General features: G+C 37.8%; 2 protein-coding genes across 3 annotated transcripts; both read right to left on the bottom strand.

Annotated features, from left to right (window-relative positions):
• Positions 1 to 1,218: 1,218 nt before the first annotated feature.
• tm2d3 (TM2 domain containing 3) lies at positions 1,219 to 6,684 on the bottom strand. The gene is made up of 6 exons (XM_032561335.1): positions 6,545 to 6,684; positions 6,134 to 6,235; positions 4,526 to 4,686; positions 4,263 to 4,437; positions 2,599 to 2,674; positions 1,219 to 2,483 (listed from the first exon to the last, which is right to left on the bottom strand). The coding sequence occupies exons 1-6, from the start codon at positions 6,648 to 6,650 to the stop codon at positions 2,318 to 2,320; spliced, it is 786 nt and encodes a 261-aa protein (XP_032417226.1). The 5' UTR covers positions 6,651 to 6,684; the 3' UTR covers positions 1,219 to 2,317.
• Positions 6,685 to 7,758: 1,074 nt separating this feature from the next.
• On the bottom strand, positions 7,759 to 20,367 carry tars3 (threonyl-tRNA synthetase 3). Of its 2 annotated transcripts, none has more exons than XM_032561371.1 (19): positions 20,030 to 20,367; positions 19,072 to 19,158; positions 18,470 to 18,657; positions 18,252 to 18,375; positions 17,180 to 17,304; positions 16,828 to 16,945; positions 16,604 to 16,668; positions 16,432 to 16,510; positions 16,100 to 16,246; positions 13,802 to 13,900; positions 11,964 to 12,130; positions 11,696 to 11,858; positions 10,477 to 10,614; positions 10,042 to 10,119; positions 9,855 to 9,955; positions 9,556 to 9,660; positions 9,188 to 9,260; positions 8,968 to 9,082; positions 7,759 to 8,328 (listed from the first exon to the last, which is right to left on the bottom strand). In XM_032561371.1, the coding sequence occupies exons 1-19, from the start codon at positions 20,348 to 20,350 to the stop codon at positions 8,180 to 8,182; spliced, it is 2,442 nt and encodes an 813-aa protein (XP_032417262.1). In that variant the 5' UTR covers positions 20,351 to 20,367; the 3' UTR covers positions 7,759 to 8,179. The 2 variants fall into 2 exon arrangements, with proteins under 2 accessions (XP_032417262.1, XP_032417261.1); XM_032561370.1 differs by having other exon boundaries at positions 19,072 to 19,161.
• Between the last annotated feature and the right edge of the window lie 161 nt (positions 20,368 to 20,528).

Here is a 20,528-nt window from a genome sequence, read left to right on the forward strand (position 1 = left end):
AAGTGAAACTGGTCTATTGTACAGATTCATTACCTACAGAAAATTTTTAAAATATAGGACCAATGACAAGGGCAATTTTAATACATAAATGTGACGTTATATCCTACACACCATAGCAGAGAAGAGAGCTGACTTGACAGCTGTCCAGCAGACAGTCAACTGCCTCCACAGAGAGGATAAACCACAAAATATTCTTGCTCAATAGGCTTCCTGTATCCAAACATATTAGTGGAAGTTTGAGTGAAAGGAAAAAAGTGGAACTGAAAAAGAATCAGGATTAACCAAAGGGAACGCCTTTTCAGAGCTCGGTGGGGATTCTTAATGTGGACTGTGGTTGAAGTCAGACAAGTTTTGCATTTTATTTAGAAATCAAGCTCCCAGAGTCTGGAGGAAGATCTGGAGGAAGATAAAACAGACTAACACAAAATTTTGATCTCACTTCAGTCATACCTCTGCTGGCAATCACTGTGGAGATGATTTCCTTTTCTGGTGGCTGTGTGGACTTAACACCCGCCCACACAGCCCAAACAAAGCACCAACACCTGATTCAATGACCTTGATTTCACTGCAATTTATTGTCCAGAAAACTTGCCTGACCTAAACTGCAGAGCGAATCTATGGGGTATGAGTCACCGGACTAGCTCCATGTCAGGCTGCATAATAAAACAATTTACGCAGCCTGACCAAGTGTTGGTTTGACATTGTTAGCATTCTGTGCTGACTTTTTGATCTTAAGAGTCTCTTTTTGGACCTCTTGAAAAACTTTTGCACCATTTTTACAGTGTATTTTTTCTTCAACTGAATTATCCATCAATGTGCTTGGACATAATACAAAGTTCTCTATAGCAATCAGCTTCTTTACCAATGTCTTGAGACTTTCCTACTTTTGGAACATCAACAACAGTCTGCTGGAAAACAGTCAACTCATCAGTCTTTCCATAGTTTACTTTTTTCTTAAAATATTACACCATATTGTTTTTCTGAAAAACAAGTTTTGGTTTTCAGTAGTTGTAGATCATGTCAATTAAAATAAACAGAAATATACCACCATGTAATGAATCTGTGACTTTCACATGTTGATTGGAATTAAATTACCTTCAGTGTGTACTCTTCAGCAAGATTACCCTTTTGTTTTTCCTCAAAATCTACTGACTTATTATTCACCTGAACAGAATAGCCAACACAAATTTGTAAAAATATGACGACACACTGCCAACCAAGAGTATAATAGGATTTTATTTACATAACTTACAAAGAAAACATCATTTACAGTCACAGCAGAGAAAAACATTCAATGAAACATACAAGAACATAATGCTGTTAGTCGCAAACAGAAACAAAAACAAATTTTTTTACAGTTAATAGTGTTTGACAAAGATTGCCAGTAGGATGGAGAGAAAATCTCAAATATCTCTACAGGAAAACCACAAAATGCAAGATGTGTTGCAACTACAACACATCTTTGAAGTGTTTCGGTTATTTACCATGAACCAACATATGTTGCTGTAATATTGTTGCGTTCAAAAAACGTGATTATACAGCTGAAGCAAGTGAAGGATGCTGCATATCTTTTCTCTTTTTCTATCTGAAACTAAATTTCAAAAGACTGTATGATAGTTAAAATCTATAATAATTAATAACTATGTAACCCCTGGGGCCAATATCCTTACAGTTGCCTTATTTCAGAGGGGAAAAAAGAAATCAATGGAAAATAACTTACTTTTTTTTTTTTTAGGAGACTGGCTGTTTTCAGGAAAAAATATCACATTACAGTACTCCGTCAAAGCACATTCATGCTTTAAGAACATAAATATTACCTTCAACCAGTCTTCTGTGAGTGACGTAACCATATAAAGAACTGCAGCCATGGCAACCATTTGACCCACATTGATGCATCTACCTTGCAATAAAGTAGGAGCAATGAGTGGCGTAAGGTGACAGGATGTCTGTGAAAGAAGCGCTCCACAGGAAGCCAAAGATGAGCATGCTGGAGTGAAACTGCCGGTTAAGTCAAACCAACTGGATGCACATAAACGGCGGCTCTTCGTCCTCCTGCGCAGACCCATCTGCCCAATCTCAACAGGACTCGGACGCAGAGCGATTGGAACTGAGCATGCTGGTTCTGTAGGCAGAATCATTGCTGGCTTGACGGGGAAAACACTTCCTGCTCCTTAGCAGATGGGATGAGGACGTGTCGATGTGCTGGACAGGCAAACGTGCTAAGAACACGGCATCTCAGATCTTCGATCTTTTGCGAGCAAAGTAGTGTGAGGCGGAAGGGGTTGCAGACAGCAACTTTCCCTAGGGGAGCGCTGCTTCAGATGTAGAGGGAGCCGTCGGCAGGTCCCACATAGCCGACCCCAATCAGAAGAACATCTATCAGCGTCCAAATACCCAGGCCTCCAAAGCTGAATAGCTTGCCCAGACCCTCTCTCCACTGGCCCAGATAAAACCTGTCTGCCCCAAAACCGCCGAGAGTGATGCTGCAGCAAGAAAGAGCAGAGGCACAGATTCACAGGATGATAAATTGAGAGCACACATCCTGATTCAAACTGACTGAAGAGAAAAAAATTCTGAAAACTGGCTAAACGGGGTTACCTGAGTGCGAGTGCTGTTGACCATTTGTATCCACCGGTCCAGTTACAGAACAAACGCTTCTGAAACCGCCTTTTTCCTAAAGAATAAAATAACATTCAATAGTCACTTTAATATTACACATTAACTTTCAAGAGAGATTTTTCTCATTTAAATAATTAAAAATATAAAAGATGTTTTGTACTCTGCTAGCTTTGCCAGACTAACAGCTGAAAGTCACTTTCTATACAGACAAAAAACACCCAACGTATTCAGACTCCTTCAACTTCCATCCTTTGTCACAATACAACCACAAACTCCAATGTTTTATTGTGATTTTATTTGGCAGGTCAACTCAAAGTAGTGCAAAGGTATTAAAAATGCAGTATGTAACTTATAAAAAATATGTTTTTTTACATATTTGTTAAAATAGTCATGTTGTAACAGTTTGTCATGAGACAAATAATCTGTGAGATCAATCTCCTTCACTTTCTGCCTGAAGTAATACTGCCGTCTTAAGAAATGCACCACTCCCAAGTCATCCCGACCAAAAACAACCAATCAGACCCAGAGGAGTGTCTTAGCGCTGTCAATCAACATAATGCACTTGCTGCTAAATGTGCTAATGGTCGTTACAGGAAAACCACTTATCCACCATCATGGGTGGTTATGCTAACAGGTGCAGAGTAGCAAAGAGAAAGGGGAGGAGAAAAAGGGGAGCATGAGCAGCGCCACACAGAAAGTTGATTGATAGCACTAAGACCTGTCTCCTTTCTCTGAGTGGTTATTTCTAGATAGCACTGGTAGACAGCAGAAGAAGCTCAATTTCTCTCTTTGTTGGAAGCATTCAGTTTTAATCAGGCAGCTTGGTAAAGGACCTCTAAATTACAAACCACTCAGTTGAAGGTAAAATAAAACAAAATTTGTGCTAAACTGAAGTGAAAAATAAGAAGTAATTGTGAATATCTCATCACAGAATCTCCAGGCACAGATTATTGCTCCTTTTCCTACCCAGAAAAAAACCAAAAAAAAAAACCATTTGGCATCCAATAAAAAGCATCACAGGGAAATCAATCTGTCTTTTTGAAGCATATTATGTCACGACAGAGCAATCACAAAGCTGCCATGAACAATGAATTTCACATCTAAATTTGCATACCAATTTTTCTGAGAGCTGTTTCAAATCTTTGTTTGCCAACAGTAACTCCTTTTCAGTCAGAGGGAGAGAAAAATGAACATCCTTTACAAACTGAATACAGCATCAACTGCTGTATTCAGTCATTTAAGATAGCCCACATATGCTTTGTCTTTAGATGAGCATAAGGAATTAAGAGCAAAATACACCAAGTGGTTTTGTGTAAATCTTTTACACACTGCCATCTACCTGCATGCAAAACTAATTCATTTATATCAATTTAAGCCAGCATTTGGATGGAGACAGGAAAAAAAAAAGTCATCCCACGCCGTTCATTACTGTGTTTATGTAACGGAAGTAGACAATGCAAAGTTCTGCATGACTCAGAGCTCCATTAAAAGGAAATAAGGCAACTTAAAAAAAAGAAGCTTAAACTGCCCATACCTTTTTTTACAGGAAAAAAAATCGTCCTTCAAAGTTCAAAGTGGATGACAAATACACAATTTGCAGAAAACTGCGAGCATAGTCATGCTATAAACATCTGTTGTCATACCTAAACAATGCACATGGTCTAAGACGTCACAGGTGGCGTTGTAGCGCTTGCGGGGACAGGACACCGTCATACAGTTGGTGGAGTTTGAGCAGCGGTACTCAGATGGGTCCAGCTGCCAGCAGAACTGACAGGTGATGGAGAGAGTGAAGTTACTCTGCTGCTCTCCTGACTTTCCCTGGAAATATAATAAAAGAAACATTCCTTCAGAGTAACTCTAACCAGACTTTAGTGTAAATCAGACTCATACAGAAGCTGCTACTCACTACGCAGTGAACGCCTTTCTTGGGTTTACATGTGAAAGATGCCGGTTTCCCGTAAGTGCAGTTGTGTTGGAAATTGCACTGAATGCAACTGGCTGGCAGGCGATCACACAAACCTCCACTTGGACATTTAGAGGTGTAGCTGTCCTCATCTGTTGGGGAAACTGCACAACATCTGGCATTGAATTTGGATTGAAAATAAAACCCTTTAATAGAGTTGACAAAAAAAATGATTGCCTGGGTTAAGTAAAGTAGGTTGACTGTTAAAAAACAAAGATGCAATGTGGTTATGTAGTTATGAATATATTAAACTGTAAACAATTCTCTACGAAAAAGTCTGCACAAGAAAATATAGGCAAGCTTTTGGAAAATCAAAGATCTAAAAAATCTAGTTAACTACTTTAGCAAACTTTTTAATTCTGATCTAATTTATTGATATTCACCTGTAGGTATGTTACTTTTGATAACTGCATGGCTGGCATCTGGCACCTGGCATTGCCAATGCCTTGAAAAAACAATCTTTTAAATGGTTGCTGCAGCTGGGTTTGACACTTGGCAAGCATTTGATAAATTACATAAAATATGAGATAAGAATTCCAATCATTATCAAATTTTATAGTAATTTGTAAGACAGCTATGGGAAGGTTTTGACCTTTGAACACACAACTCTTATAAATGTAATATAACGTACTCAATAAAGACAGCTTTACAAAATTTTTTTCTGTTTCTAGAATGATTTTTTTTTTTACATTTACTTGTAATTCATTGGTTTTCATTATCTGTATGCTGATCTTTGAATCAGCAGGGTGCTAAAGAGTGATTCCATTTCTTTGTGTGTGTGTGTGAAGTTCACCTGTACTTAATATGTGACTTTTCTTTAAATTAGCCCATTTAAATTTGGACTAGATTATGTTACACTAAACATGGTAAGACGGCTGTGATTCTAGAGGGAGGGGTTCATCCTATAACTAGCAGGTTGCCAGTTTAAACCTACGCTACATCACTTCACCTGTCTTGCCTGCCTGTAGTGGTCAGAGGGAAGGTATAGCTACAATGTAGTTTACCAACATCAATGTGCGAGAGGGTGTATGACTGATTGTAGTATAAAATGCTACAACTATACAAACGAAGGCTATTTACCATAGATTCTATGATATTTCACACCTTTACTTTTGTGAAAATGATAAAAAAAATATGAACCTCAATGCTGTGTGGTGTCTAAACATGACATATTTGAAAAAGCCTGATTTAAGAGACTGCCTTTTGTATTTTTGAATGAGTGTTCGTTTATCTGTGGTTTAAGAAATTTTGCTGTATGAAATGTTAATTTTTATTTTTTAGATAAATTTATATACGTTAATAAGAACAAAGGCTGAATAGTCTAACACTTTCCCATGCTTTATTTATCTTTTTAAACAGAGGTATCCATATTTGGAAAATTCTATACATTTCCAGACTTTAAGACTGGAAAGGAACCTTGCAAAGAACTGTCTATCAATTCAGAGATACTAAATATTAACAGCTGTCTAAAATATTTGTACCAATGTGATTGTGTGCTAAAAAAAAAAAAAGATATATTCCTCATGAAGATTTAATATTATTTGAATTTACCAGAGGCTACAGCTGGGATCACCGGGCTGGTGATGATAGTTCCATGCTGGGCGTCTCTTGCGTAAGGAGGTTCTTGGTCAATATGAGGAGAACTCAGGTATCCTAAAAAGCGATCATATTTAGTAAAAAAAAATATTGCTTAAAGGGCAAACATAGCATAGCAGTTTGCTACTTTACCGAGACGACAACAGAGTATAGTAACTTCTTCTAAATCAGTAGTGACAGCCACTGTTTAGTTCTAATTACAGTAAAATAAAGGTTCAATCAGAAAATATTAGTCAGAATTGTTTTCATTCAGAAGCAGCTTCTAGGAGAAGGAGCTAGCTTGCTATGCTAGCTTGTAGCTTTGGGTACAAAACTAAAAGCTAAAGCCTTCTTCTTGAATAAATATAGCTGTATTTGTAAACATACCATTTACGCACTGTAAAAACAAATCCATAAACAAGATGACAAATATTCCATAGTGTTTGCAGCTCCGTCCTCGGTCTGGTCTCCATATGTGACAGCTAGTAGCCATTGTTGCTGCGGAACAAGAAGCACCAGTTGCATTCACGGAGTGTAGGAACCAAGAAAGATGGACGGCATGTTGTTGTATCCGATTACAGATGATCGCCTTTTGTCTCTACCGTTAGTGTTTTGTTTATATAAATGATACCAAGTAATAGATTTAATCAGTGAACAAAGCACTAATCTAGATGCAAACAAGCGATTCTATTTTTTCCCTCTTACTTGTGTTTACAAGCACGGATTGCACGTAAACGTATAACTACACTGCTTAGTATAATTTTTTGGTTAATAGAAATAAAAAAGATAATAAATATGAGATAAAAAATAAAAAAGACTTTAAAAATTAAATTCGGGATCTACTGAGTAGGAGCTAAACATTGAAGGAACATTTCCCTTGATGTTACTTGAACGCAGCATGATTTAGGGGGCGTTCCTTTTACGTTCTCTTGACTCTGAAGGCATCTTTTTCAATAATAGTGCATGAATGCGCGAATAACTCAGTAAATAGACATTAACATAGATAATCATTTAAATAAGCTTGAAATACAGACATTAAATGTAAAACAATTAAAAAAGAAAATATTTCGCTACAATTTCATTATCGCAGTTTAAGCATGATTAGGATTATGTAAGTATTTTAGGTCAGGTTTTAATTTTCAGTTAATTTTGTCTGCCTTAACTAAAACATTAAACTCAATGGGCGAGATGAGAAGCTGCCACAGAAAAAAAGTGATTTGTGTGAATAGGTTAACAGATATTGGGGTCAATTGTAAAGCAAAAGGAAACGTTCAAATCTTTACATTATTAAAACAGAAAACAAAACACTATTAGATTTTTTTTAAACAACAGAAAGAGTTAAATGCAATTAAATGGTAAATCTCACTATTGGGCTCCTTTTATTTAGACAGTAGCACAATCATGTGTAACAGCTAAAAGAGAAATATATTTTACAATCTGACACTGTATGTTCCTGACCTTACACATTAACATGTAATGTAATTATGGTCTTTCACATTACACAGAATAATATCAACAATTACTGTCAAATAATACAGAAAATGCCTGGAAGACTTAATGAGAAACAGTAAAATGTGAATGAAAAGTGAAGAGACAACACATTTTGCAGATTTTTTCCCTTTTATTTCAGGTCTTTTTTCTCCCCATGATTGCAGATCTTTGTGAGAATAGGTGTCAATTTCACATCATTCTAATGATCATAGCGATCTCACACTCTGTTATCAGTTCAGTTTCCTTCTAATTGATTTAGACTGCCATGAAATTATTTGATATAAAGACCCAAAAACCAGATTTTCCCCTCCAGAGCTCACCGACAATCACATGGACATTTACTTGTTTCAGCCCCATTCATTAAAATGCACTTACACAAGACTACGATCCATTTGTGTCCACTTCACATTTATAACTTTACAAAATCCATCTACATACATGCCATCATCTGCCTATTCACAGCTCCTTTAACTCAACTGCTGTGCATGAAGTAACTTAAGGACAAAGTTTGCTTTGCTTTGCCCATCTTCATCAAAATTCTTCTTCTGCATTTCGACAGCGGGATTGTTTGAGCAGGGTCAAGCGAGCCATCACCTCAGACACCGGCAGTTCTCCGTGGACCTTGTTGTCTCTCGTGCGCACATTTACGCTGTTAGTCATCTTCTCTTTCTCCCCGACAACTGCCAAGACACGAGACAACAGCTTGACATGACACCACGAGCACAGCTACCCTAACACAGTCCCGGCTTTGTATCGGTGGCTTCAACAACTGTGGGTGGTTGGCCAGCTTGAGCGACCATTCGGCTTGAATTGTGACTGTAATTAGGGGCATTTCTTTTGACTCACTCACTCAACATCTCATGGTTCTTTTCTAAGCAGCTGTGCAGTGGAAAAAAAACTAGGACTGCAAGCAACTAACGATTATTTTAGTTGTTGATTTATCTATCAATTATTCTGATGATTAGTCAGATAAAAATGAAATTGGAACATTCTGCGGATTTTTTATTTGAGCCTTTTTTACGCAAAACTAGAATTACATTGGTAGATGCAAATAAACAGTTCAATTCATTCTTTAAATAATAAAATATTTTATTGCTTAAAATGTTGAATTTTTGAATTAGCCAATCAATGAATTTGTAGCTATAAAAATATTCTTAGTTCTCCAAGATGGAAGGAACAACCTTCCCAACTAATCAAGTTAGAGAACTGCTGCTCTATAAATATGAAACTGAAATATAAAACTGACTAGATTTGTTACACCTCACAGCAGCTCGCATCCTCTTCACTAATAAATTAAATTTGGCATCACATTTTCTCACCTAGGATGAAATTATATTGAGCCAACTGAGCGTTTCGGATTTTCTTGTTCAGGAGGCAGCCAGAGTCCAGATCAGCATCTGCCATGAAACCGGCTTCTGTGAACTGCTTGCAGACCTGACAGAGAAAAATACCACTTAATGTAATCAGCAGCATGCTGTACAAACATATGACACCTTTCAGTGACACAGCGGTGTCTATTTTGGGAAATAGAACACGCACCTTGTTGGCGTAATCCTCACAGGAGGGGTTGACAGGCACCAACATCACCTGTCGTGGAGAGAGCCACAGAGGCCTGTTGAAGAGACACAGATGGCTTGTGATGATCCTTATGTAGCGTGAAGCTAACAAGCACGCCAACCTCTTCAAAAACCAAAAGTTAAAAGGCTGAAATCACTGTAGTGGGAATGATGAGAGTGAGAGAATTGTGCTGCTGTCCAACACAAAGGCATGTAATTAAAAGCAAGCGTACAATTAGACTGGAACATAAAAACACCCACAATAAGAGGAAAACATCTAATTCATCACTCATATGCATTTTACATTATGGATTGTGATTTAAGGGCTTGAGCAACAGGGATTCAGCTCACCATTTTCCTGCATAGTTCTCTGTGAGGATGGCAATCATCCTTTCCACTGAGCCCAAGATGGCACGATGGATGATGACTGGCCGCACTTTGTCATCCCCATCCTTTCTGTTATCACAGAAAAACAACAGAAAGTGAGGTGGAAAGAGGAAAATCAGAATCTTTTTCCTCTCTTTAAATGTTTATTAATATTCCTTCATGATGAAAAGCTAAAATTTGCATACATGTCTTGTTTGCTTGGCTTTGGTGCAACACAGCACCCAGACTCAGCAGCGTGGCAGCATTCTGATTAGCTGACTCACCCCACAAAGGTCAGATTGAAGCGAATAGGCAGCTGGAAGTCCAGCTGAATGGTGGCACACTGGTGGTAGCGTCCAATCGCGTCTTTGATCTTAATGTCAATCTGCAACGGCAGAAAAAGAATAGCAAACCCTCAGAATCGAGCCGATCTCGCGTTTGCCGGGAGGTTATGAGAAAATACTGCCTGACCTTGGGTCCATAAAAAGCCCCATCTCCAGGGTTGAGTTTCCATGGCTCCCCAAACTCATTCAGGCTGTTTTCAAGTTGCTGTCAAACATGAAGCATGCGTTGCAGAGATTTTTAGTAAATGCAACAAGCAGGAACATGACTGGACGTTCAGTCTGTCCTCCTTAATATCAAATTATATAACAAAACCATACATTTGTAATCCAAATAAAACATATGAGTAATGACTTGCTGAAAACACCGCCTACAGAAATTCAAGAAATTTGACATGACTCACAGATGTGATACTATTAGATGATCACATAGGTGACAGTGAACCAAATCTCAGAAGGAGAAATTATTTATCTAAATTCATCGCAGCGAAGAAGACAAAAATTAGATCAGTTCACTCTTTTTTATTTATTTCAATGTGTAATCACAATGCACACCACAGTTTACCTTCTCAGCCTGGTTCCACACGGCTATGTCACCCAGATACTTTTCTGGACGGGTTGACAGATAAAGCTGGAAGGAGAATCCGAACACGTCGTAAACACAGCGGAGGAAGTCCAGACAACCCTTCATCTCTGACTCAATCTGTATTAAAAATAAAAAATAAAAATAAAAAATGAGACGCTCATGGTACAGTGAATTTATCTGACCAACATCAAAAAACTAAAACCCTACCAAACCTTTTCCTTCCACTCAATTTTCCATTAACAAGTTTGCATTTCATATGGCTGTCCCTGCCAGTTGGCTCTGATCCTCAAGAACTTATTTTAAAAAATAGTTTAAATATTAGTGATAAATTGAGCAGTCCTTCAGAAACCATGATCAAAATAAGTAAAACATGTAACCATTTATTTATTATAATTACTTTCTGCTTACAGCTAATAAAACCATTTGACTAATAAGAAAAACATCTATTATACAAATATGGATTAGTAAAAGGTAAGTTTAAAACATGCTTAAGGTTCTCCTTTTCCAAAAGTTCTTTAATCTCACAAACAAGCCTCATTGAAATGCGTATTCTAATTTATTGAATGTGACCCTACTAACAAAATATATAGTACTTGTTATATAGTTGCTTGACAATAGCAAACTTTTAACAAGTATATTAATTTTCAAATATAGTTACTATACTGATGACAAGCCGGAGTGTAAATATACTAGTGTCTTTAAATTTGGTGCAATAATGTTTCACAAACTATAAATTACACTGCATTTCCTTTTTTGCTTTTTCTTCTTTTTGCTTAACATGAACATTCTAATACGTGTTGGCATTGGAAAATATTTTGTTTACATAAATATCTGATTCTAACAAATTATAGATTAATAAATAATGACATAGATCGTAATATATTAAAACATTTATGATTGATTATGCGAGTATTTTGGCATTAAAATATGATAGCATGTTTGTAAGAGATGTTCAGAAATCTAATATTAAAACTAATACCCAGTTTATTTAGAATAAATGTCAGAACTAAAGCTTCAACCTGCATTTCTCAATGATAAAATATAGTTACAAAGGGGGGTTAATATCCCCCTTCATGGCATAACAGAGAGATTACTTTTAGTTTAGAGGTTAGATATTTTGCTAACTTTTTTATGATACCATTTCACTAATTTATTCTGTTGCAAACAATAAACTTGAAGGTTGGATTGCAGATCTGACCTGATCCATCACGCAGAAAATGTGAGCATCATCCTGCTGGAAGCGCCGCACTCGGGTCAGACCAGTCAGAGTTCCTGACAGCTCGTTCCTGTGCAGGACCCCGAAATCTGCCAGCCTCAAAGGAAGCTCTCGCCATGAGCGAGGCCTGTGGCTGAACATCAAGCTGTGGCAGACAAACCAGAAAGAAGCAAATCAAACTGTGCAACAAACCTCCGCTCGGTGTGAAAGGTTTTCATGTGCAAACGGCTGGGAGACGCTTTAAATTTACCAGTGGCCGGGGCAGTTCATTGGTTTCAATGCAAAGATGTCATCTTCCACAGGGAATGAAAACATGTTTTCACTGTAGTGCTGCCAGTGGCCAGATGTCTCCCACAGCTTGCTGTTGTAGATGTTGGGGGAGGCGACTTCCTGAAAGCCTCTTCTCCAGTATTCGTCCTGGATAAACAAGAAAACCACATAAGGCTAAACGTTCCAGATGGACTGCACAGGTACTTCACTGAGAAAATGAGCCACGACTTTTGGCTTGAAACCTCCAGCCACTGCAACAAAAACAGTGTCACTGAACAAAAACAGTGTCTCATCCGTTTTGTTTATCCATTTTTTTGCCCCGAAGAGAAACCTGTAACAGCCTGTAGATCCGTTTTGATGCCAACAGTTGAAGGCTGGTGGAAAAGATTTCTGTGAACATGTGAAACTGTGAAAAACATAAAGGAGGTAGCGAGAGAACACACACCGAGTCAGCTTTTTCTGAATAATTATTTTTAGCAGTAAAAGAACATATTATTCCACAAACGGCTGCCATCAGTCATGTGTATGAGCTTCATTTCCTTAAGAGTTCTGACTAAATGTTCTGAAAACATGTATTTAAGGAAAATGTGAAATGCATAGTTTCAGAGTGAGAACTGGCTCGGGTGATGTGATAATGATCTTGCACCGATTCTGTGGAGCCTATGTGCGGCACTCTGGCATGGCCGAGCCCGTGGGTGTGTGCAGCCTGCTGTGAAAGCCTCGGAGATGTCAACTCAACTTTGCAAAGACGTCAGAGATCCCTGCAGAGTCTATAAAGTCCACTGAAGTTGCTCTGGAGACCAAAGTTTCAATTACAAAGTTAGATGTTCGGCTGCAGACTGAGGATACCTTTGTGTTTCTGCAACAATTCAACTCACTGGAACATATTTAAAGAGCCTTGAAAAAATATTCACACTCCTTAAACCTATCCACATTTTTCACACTCTACAAAACACAAACCTCAGGGATGCGTTTGCTATAAATAAGGCTAATAAATCAACAAAATAGTCAATACTTGTGAAATAAAAATAAGGCTTTTTCAAAAAAATAAAAATGGGAAAAGTTTGGATTTTCTTCAACCAAATTCACTCAAATACCCCTAAATAAAATCTTGCTCAACCAGCTGCCTTCATATAATTGCAAACTAAAAAAGCACTTTGTACTTTAGACTTTCATTTCTTATAAAAATAAAATAAAATCATATATTCTTTTCCTCCCACTTCACAATTATGCACTACTTTGTGTTTGTTTTCAATTAAATACATTAAAGCCTTTTGGTCTAATATGACAAAATGTTAAACAAAAAAGGTATGAATACTCTGCAAGACAACATTAATTCCAGCTTGACACTCACTGAATGGATGAAAATAAATAAATAAAACACTTTGCAAAGCTTTCATCACAGTTGAGACAACCTGCAGCAATCAAGTTGGTGTGAAGACTTTCCCCATTTCCAGAGGCGAATTTAAACTTATAAAACTGACCACAAATATTCAGTTTGCTGCTAGCAAAGTGGTCTGTATTGTAGTGAAGTGGCAATCACCTCCAGCCCACCGGAAATGTTAAGAATAGCCTGAATCTCCTGAACTCAGACGGAGTGTGTTTCTGTGTTACAGCCCCCCTGCAGTGTTTCAGTTTTAAAATGATAATTGCCGCCTACAGCAGAAGCAGAGAGAATTTTTCAACAAAACTTTCATGTAAACTAAACAAGAGTCTGAGGATATGAACAGAGCTACCTCACAGAGGACTCCGAGAGCTTTGAAAGGTAATGATTGTTTTGAAAGAAACAACCGAAGTTGCTGATTGAACTCGTCGTACCCTGATGAACTCTGTGAGCGTGTTGTAGATGTAGGCGCCGCGTGGCATGAAGAAGCAGCTGCCAGGGCTGAGATCGTGGAAGAAGAACAGCTCCTGATCCTGTGAGCGAGACAAAGGAAATTACTTTTTAATAACTTCTCATCTGCAGGTCTAAGCCAATGAGAAACTCTTTCATACGCAGCAGGGAGCAATCCAATCATCACACATCAAGGTGACCTCCCAGCTGGAGAGCAGGGTCAACCATTCTTGTTGAAGTGAGCAGGAATAAATCGAGCACAGTGATAACAATGACAAGGCCCTCTGATTTGATAAATTAGGCTCCCAGATGGTGACACCTTGCACCATTTCCACGCATTTCAACAGAGTGTCAGATTGCACTTTGGCACCTAGGGTATAACAGGTTCTTAAAGATTAATATGACAAAAATATATACTAATTTAGGCTTCTAATAGTCCACTTGTACATGAATGTTGAGCACAAGTACAAGTCCCTAACCAAGTCTTTCTGGACTCTTAGGTTCAGCTAAAATAACTATTTCATGCAGGCGATGTTCCAAAATCTCAATAAAATATTAATCTATTTATATTATCAACAATTTTGTTAAGTAAAAAATATATTTCTGTACATCTGAATGCCTGCCAATACATGCCTACGGTTCATACTTTTTTCTGAAAACCAATTCATAACTCATCATAACTTTAAGCATTGATTATTGTGTTAAATTGTGAATGTGACAGCTCTTTTATTCACTGGAATGATGATGTGTTTGAAATTTTTAATGTCAAAAATTAAAAGGTCGGTTGTTTTGGAGATAACTATTCAGGTCACTATGACTACAATCAGACCTTATTTACATGTTTCGTCTCTCCAGTCCAAAGAAAGTTTTTTAAAAGCTGACGGTGATCTAATTCATTATGTTGAGAGATAATCTGGGTTCTGACAGAACCTCAAATCTTATTCTTCACTATGTTTCTCCATTTTTTTAACTTCCTGCACTCATATCCAGCATCCCTTAGTCACTTTATTTTATAATAAAGCCAATTTTGAATCCAACAAAAGGAACCACCATAATTTCCCACTGTTTGGGCCAGAACCGACAGCTGCAGTCTGTGAGTGAACTCAGGCCGACAAAACTGCTGATGGAGTTGGAAAGGCGACTCTCCCTTCAGCAGGAGGTCCCAGAACTGCCTGAGAAGAAATGCGGGTCGGTTCCATGACCATAAAGAGCTCATCAGACCAAAAGTAGGGATTTCTTTGGTGGTTCTGGTGTTGAAAGCTGACAAATCAAAAGGTGAATTTGTCAATTCCTCCTGCCTTTTCCCCCCTTCCCTCTCAGATTGACATAATAAAAACAAACCTGTAAAGTTCCTATCCACAGACTTTCAAGAATCACATCAATTCTTCATAAAGCTTAGATTATACTCAGTTTAATAATGTTTTTAATGTTCAGTTCCCTTGACCAACATTTTCTTCTACAGTTGATATTTTAGACTAATTTATTTTAACTCAAGAAAAAGAAAAAGCACACAAATTAATTTTAGTTTTATCATCTTTAGCCAAAATATAAATACTTCTGACTAATCCAAAGTAAACACAAATCTCCCTGCTTCTTCCATTAGAGATCATTCAATGGATATGAAGGAAAAAGATTAACCTTTAGATGAACATGTCAGTTATAATACGTCTGATAGAGTAACTTAAATGTCATAAACCTAAGTTACTCTAACCTGCTATGATTTTATAAAACAGAAGGCCAGCTGGAGGCTTTTTGAGTTGCTGTGATGCATTGCCATAAATGAAAGCTGAGAAATGTGCCACTGAGCAAAATCTTTAACCCAACATGGAAGCTTTTTACATTATGTTGAAACTCACGTTTAATATGGAACTGTTATAATAACATGCTGACTGAGGAGCTGCCGTCTGCATCCTTCATGCAGAGTAACCAGATGGGGTGACTGGACAATTCACAGATGTCCTAAATATCTGGATAAAGCAGCACAGCGCCCCCAGCTGGTTTATGACAGGAAGCAGATTTGGATATGAAGGGAACTGTATTGTCTGACTAACAGTAAACTAGCTGAGGTAAAGGAAAAAAGCTTAAATAAATGTTTTTCTGTGAGATGTGGTTTAAAGTTCTTTGATACATCTACAAAAAAAAACACAGACAAAGACTGCTATGTGAAGAAGATGCTTCAGCAATTATGTTGGTAGTATAATTGCAGAGCGAGAATCATCTCTAATTTTAGGCCTCTATCTGCTGAGGTAGACGCTAAAATGCGTCTGCATGCACTGACTCACTTTGCCAATCTTTCTGTGGTCTCTATTCTTGGCCTCCTCTTGAAAGCGTTCCCACTCCTTCAGCATCTTTGAGTCTGGGAAAGAAATCCCGTAGATTCTCTGCAGAGTCTCCATGTCCGAGCGGCCCTCCCAGTAAGTGGAGGAGTTCTGATGACAGAGATAAAGTAAAAAAAAAAAGAAATTTTTATCTGAGAAGTACTTCCACTTCAAAATAATGGTCTATTTTGGGTTGGTATATCACTAAAATCCAAATATGACAACATGTGGACAGGTTCTGTATTGTTTAAAAAAGCCAACAATGACTCTATACTAACTCTGCTATTTCCACTCACCTTGTATATCTTCATTGCCTTGATCTTCCCTGTGTGTCTGACATGAGGGCCTCTGCATAAGTCAATCAAGGGCCCACATCTGGAAAATATTCACCAGTCGTCATAAATGACTGCATAAATTCATGGATTTAAAATGACTAATTGTTTTTCTAATTTGGAAAAAAGGACTTGCCTGTAGACTGTTGTAGTCGGGGTGGTAACTTTCTCATTCAGAATGCGACACTTGAATTTGTTGTACTGGAAAGAGAAAAGGCTTTTGATGAAAAACACTAAGCTTTAAAAAAAAAAAATTCAAAGCTTTTGTGCCTAAATTAATACATGTAGCCTAGATAATCTCAGCCATTTTTTCCCCTGAACTAGGCAGGGAGGAAACATCCACCCTAACTGACTACTTACTTTAAACATTTTAAGCAGTGTCTCTTTACTGATTTCAAGTCTCTCAAAAGGCTGTTTCTCTTTCACCACACTCTTGCACAAAGCCTCCAAGTCTCCAAACTCTGTGCTGGACACTGACCTGGAAACACCAAACACATCCAGGTCATTTACCCAGAGTTCAAGTTCAGTACTGTTCTGACATTTCAGTCTATATCTATTAGCAGAGTGATCTTGTATTTGGACTCAGGTCGTATAATGGGGCTAGAAACATTGTTCAATTGGCAACTAAGTTTAAAAATATATGTTAAATATCTATTTTTTCTACAAGTTCAATGTGAACGTGGCAAAATGCAGATAGTTAAAGAGTACTTACTTCTGTCCATCTAGGAACATGTCGTAGTAGAAGCCATTCTCTATCGGGGGGCCGTAACACAAACAGCCTCCATAGAAACGCTCCATGGCTTCCCCCAGGATGTGAGCGCTGGAGTGCCAGTACACCTAAACGTAAAATGAAGACACACGGAGAGCCAGTTATAAAGGATATAAAAAGATATATAAAGTTAGAAAAATATTTAAAGCAAATATCTAAAATCAGATAATCATTATCAGTCTGAGAAGGAACAGTATGTAGACGTCTCTTTTACAGCAACACTCAAATTTGTTTCAGACAGAAACAGCTTTCTTATTATTAAACCTCTTAATTTGCTTATTTGGTTTCATCTCTTCACAAGTGCTTCTCTTAATGTGTCATTCAAATAAATGCTATAAACTGTTTTAATTCTTGCATATCAGATCCCTTTCATATAAAGCAGCTTTGATGATTACGTGTTTCTTTTCATAAAACATTAGACTTTTTTATTGTTGAATTGTCCTTTCCAATAGAATTGATTTAATAATTTTTTAAAATCTCTTTAGTAAACATCTTGTGCTTCAGGTCTTTCTACCCCATCATGTAATATTTCTCTCTTTTCCCCCTACATTATAACCAATGTTCAAATTTGTTAGATGTATCTTAATATGTGAAAGTAATCTTAAATAATTTAAGGGCTAAACCCATGACCAATTGACAAATGAAAGCTTTTATTTGTCTACTTCTTAAATAGCATTTGTTGCTACATAAACTACTAATTGAACAGTCCTGAAATGCAGGAAACTATTTACAAAATCAGATTTGGATTGGCCTCAATTTTCTGAAAAGAAAAAAAAAAGAAACGATGCACTCTTACATCAATCTTCTTGGTTGGTTTACATCAGAGCAACCAAGAAATGTATTATTGCTTAATTGAAAATCAGTTTAATTTCAATTGAATTTCTCCTGTTATCTGTTCTTATAAAATCTGAAAGAACGGTTTGGGTATTGTCACATTATTGTAAAGCAGAAAGTTAAAAAAGAAGGACTGAAGGTAGATTTAACTGATTCACCGCAAGTTTTGTTTTGCACTCACAGATTGAGCATCTTCATTATCAAAGCGCAAGATCTCAAGAGAGCAGTCCTGCTCAAGAGGTCTGTCCAGATCCCAGAGCTCTCCGTTAACACGAGAAATCACAGCATTGTCGGCCAGGCCTTGGCTTAAAGACAAAATACAGAACACCCTCAGAAAAGCCGCATCCTTAATTATGTCACTAGTTTCCTTTTTTCCGTCAATAAAAAAGGAAAAATTACCTGATGTCAGAGGCTATCTGATACGGTGTCGTAACCCAAGACTTCCCTGGCACCTTTTGCCCATCTGTCAGCTCAACAATAACGGGTTTACTTTCTGCAGCCTTCCTCGCCAGCAGGGCGTCACTCTCCTTCTTAAGCTCCTCGTAGAGGCTGAGGCGCTCGGTAACATACGGAGGCCATGGATTCAGCTTCACAAGGAATAAATGTAAACGAGAAAAAGAAAAAACTGCAATCAGTATCAAAAAACTGCCTGATATTAATTATATACTGTATATACAAGTTGGTAAGATACAACTAATATATTCATGGTTCAACTTGATTTCACTGGAGGGAAGAAGTTTATTCTAGATTTTACAGTAAATGGTTCTGTCCATTGGTCAAACCATGTACCATTATCGCCTCCCACCTCGATTGTGGACATAATTTATTAAGGGCATTCTCACATTTGTCTTTTTCTAAACTCAACAGGCACTGATGCCGAAGAGATATGTCTAATACTAAATAATATTCACTCGCAAGTAAGCAAAATGAATAAATTAGCAAGTATATTTCACAGAAAATAATTTGCTGTTAGAAAATAACTATGATCCAGTAAGATTTACCTCCTTCGTTCCTCCATCCACTCCTCCTTTATCCTGCTTCTTCTCCTTCTTGTTTTTCTCACTGGGTTTCTTGTCTGGGATTGGCACCTGCTAATGAGGAGAACAAAATTGGTTTTGAAACCAATTAAGCAAAAATAATTTATAACTAAAACAAAATAGAAGTTGACCAAAGAGCTGTACAAGTAAGGTCCGTTTAAATACTTAAACAAGACTTACTTGTTGTCTCGTTTAAGTAAGTCTTAAACGAGACAACAAGATGGGAGAATATCTAAAGTAAACACTGCAACAATAGCCAAGTCTGAAAGCAGTGAAGGTGTGGATATATTTCCTCAGGTTTGAAAGTGAGAGAAATTACTTTTTTAACTGCATCCATTAATTAGTTTGTGTTAGAAATCAGTTTGGTAAAAAAATAAAATAAAATCTACGAATTTTGAAGAAACGCATTTTTGAATGCCTCTGGCATCTGCTGTCTCCAATGGTCATTGGCGAGACGTGGGTTACGCCTTAGATAAAAGGCTAGACGGATATTCGATCACTGGGGAGCACAGAGACCTACCGGACAATTACCTCAGAGCAATTAGGAAAAAAACAATTAACACAACATGCATCTTTTTGAATTGGAAAAAAAAAGCCAAAGTCCCTGCTTAGAAACCACACGTCTTGTTTTTTTAAAAAACGTGTGGCTCTATTACTGTATGGTTTAATTCACCTGGAACAGTTTCACTCACAAAGCAGGTGTTCATGATGGACAAGGCTGAACCAACCGCATTAAGCGCTGCAGTGCAGGTCATTCTACACAAACACAGTAACTGAGTGGGACAGCTGTCTGTGGACGTGGGATGGTGTGACCTATTCAGGCCCGCTACGCTCACAATGACTAATCACTGCAACTGATCCATTTTTTATTCTATATTCCCAATAATTAATCCAACTATAACACTTCAGTATTTATTATTACCCTGTTATCCGTTCGGCTGTCTGTTTGTTGTGCTTTTACGGTATTCCTCTCCGGGGTTTTGCCACACTGTGCTTCTGGTTGTTTCCTTCCCGGCGCCTCCTCCAGCTCCAGCTCAGCCTGCAGACCCCTCCGGAGGTGCAGCAGCCGGTATCTGAGCTTCTCATTCTCCGCCCGCAGGTTTTCCAGCTCCGGACTTACACAAGAAACCCCGGCGCGGTCAGCCCCGCCGTTTAGTCCGTCCCGGAGAGCGGAGATTTCAGCGGTGAGAAGCCGAATCTGCTCCTCCTGGGCGCTTAAACGTGCAGCCATGCAGTGCGCCATCTTTAAATGACCACTGATGACATCCGGCAAGGATCCGGGAAAAATAAAAGACTCGCTTGAAAAATTAAAATAAGCAAAAAAAAAGGTTAATATTTACTCAGTAAATCTGTGAGAAAATTAATATTTTGGCCAAAATGTTACAAATTTAAAGTAAATACTGACTGTAGTAGTTTTAGAG

This window comes from Xiphophorus hellerii, chromosome 4, assembly GCF_003331165.1.
Source record: "Xiphophorus hellerii strain 12219 chromosome 4, Xiphophorus_hellerii-4.1, whole genome shotgun sequence".
Classification (NCBI taxonomy): Eukaryota; Metazoa; Chordata; class Actinopteri; order Cyprinodontiformes; family Poeciliidae; genus Xiphophorus; species Xiphophorus hellerii.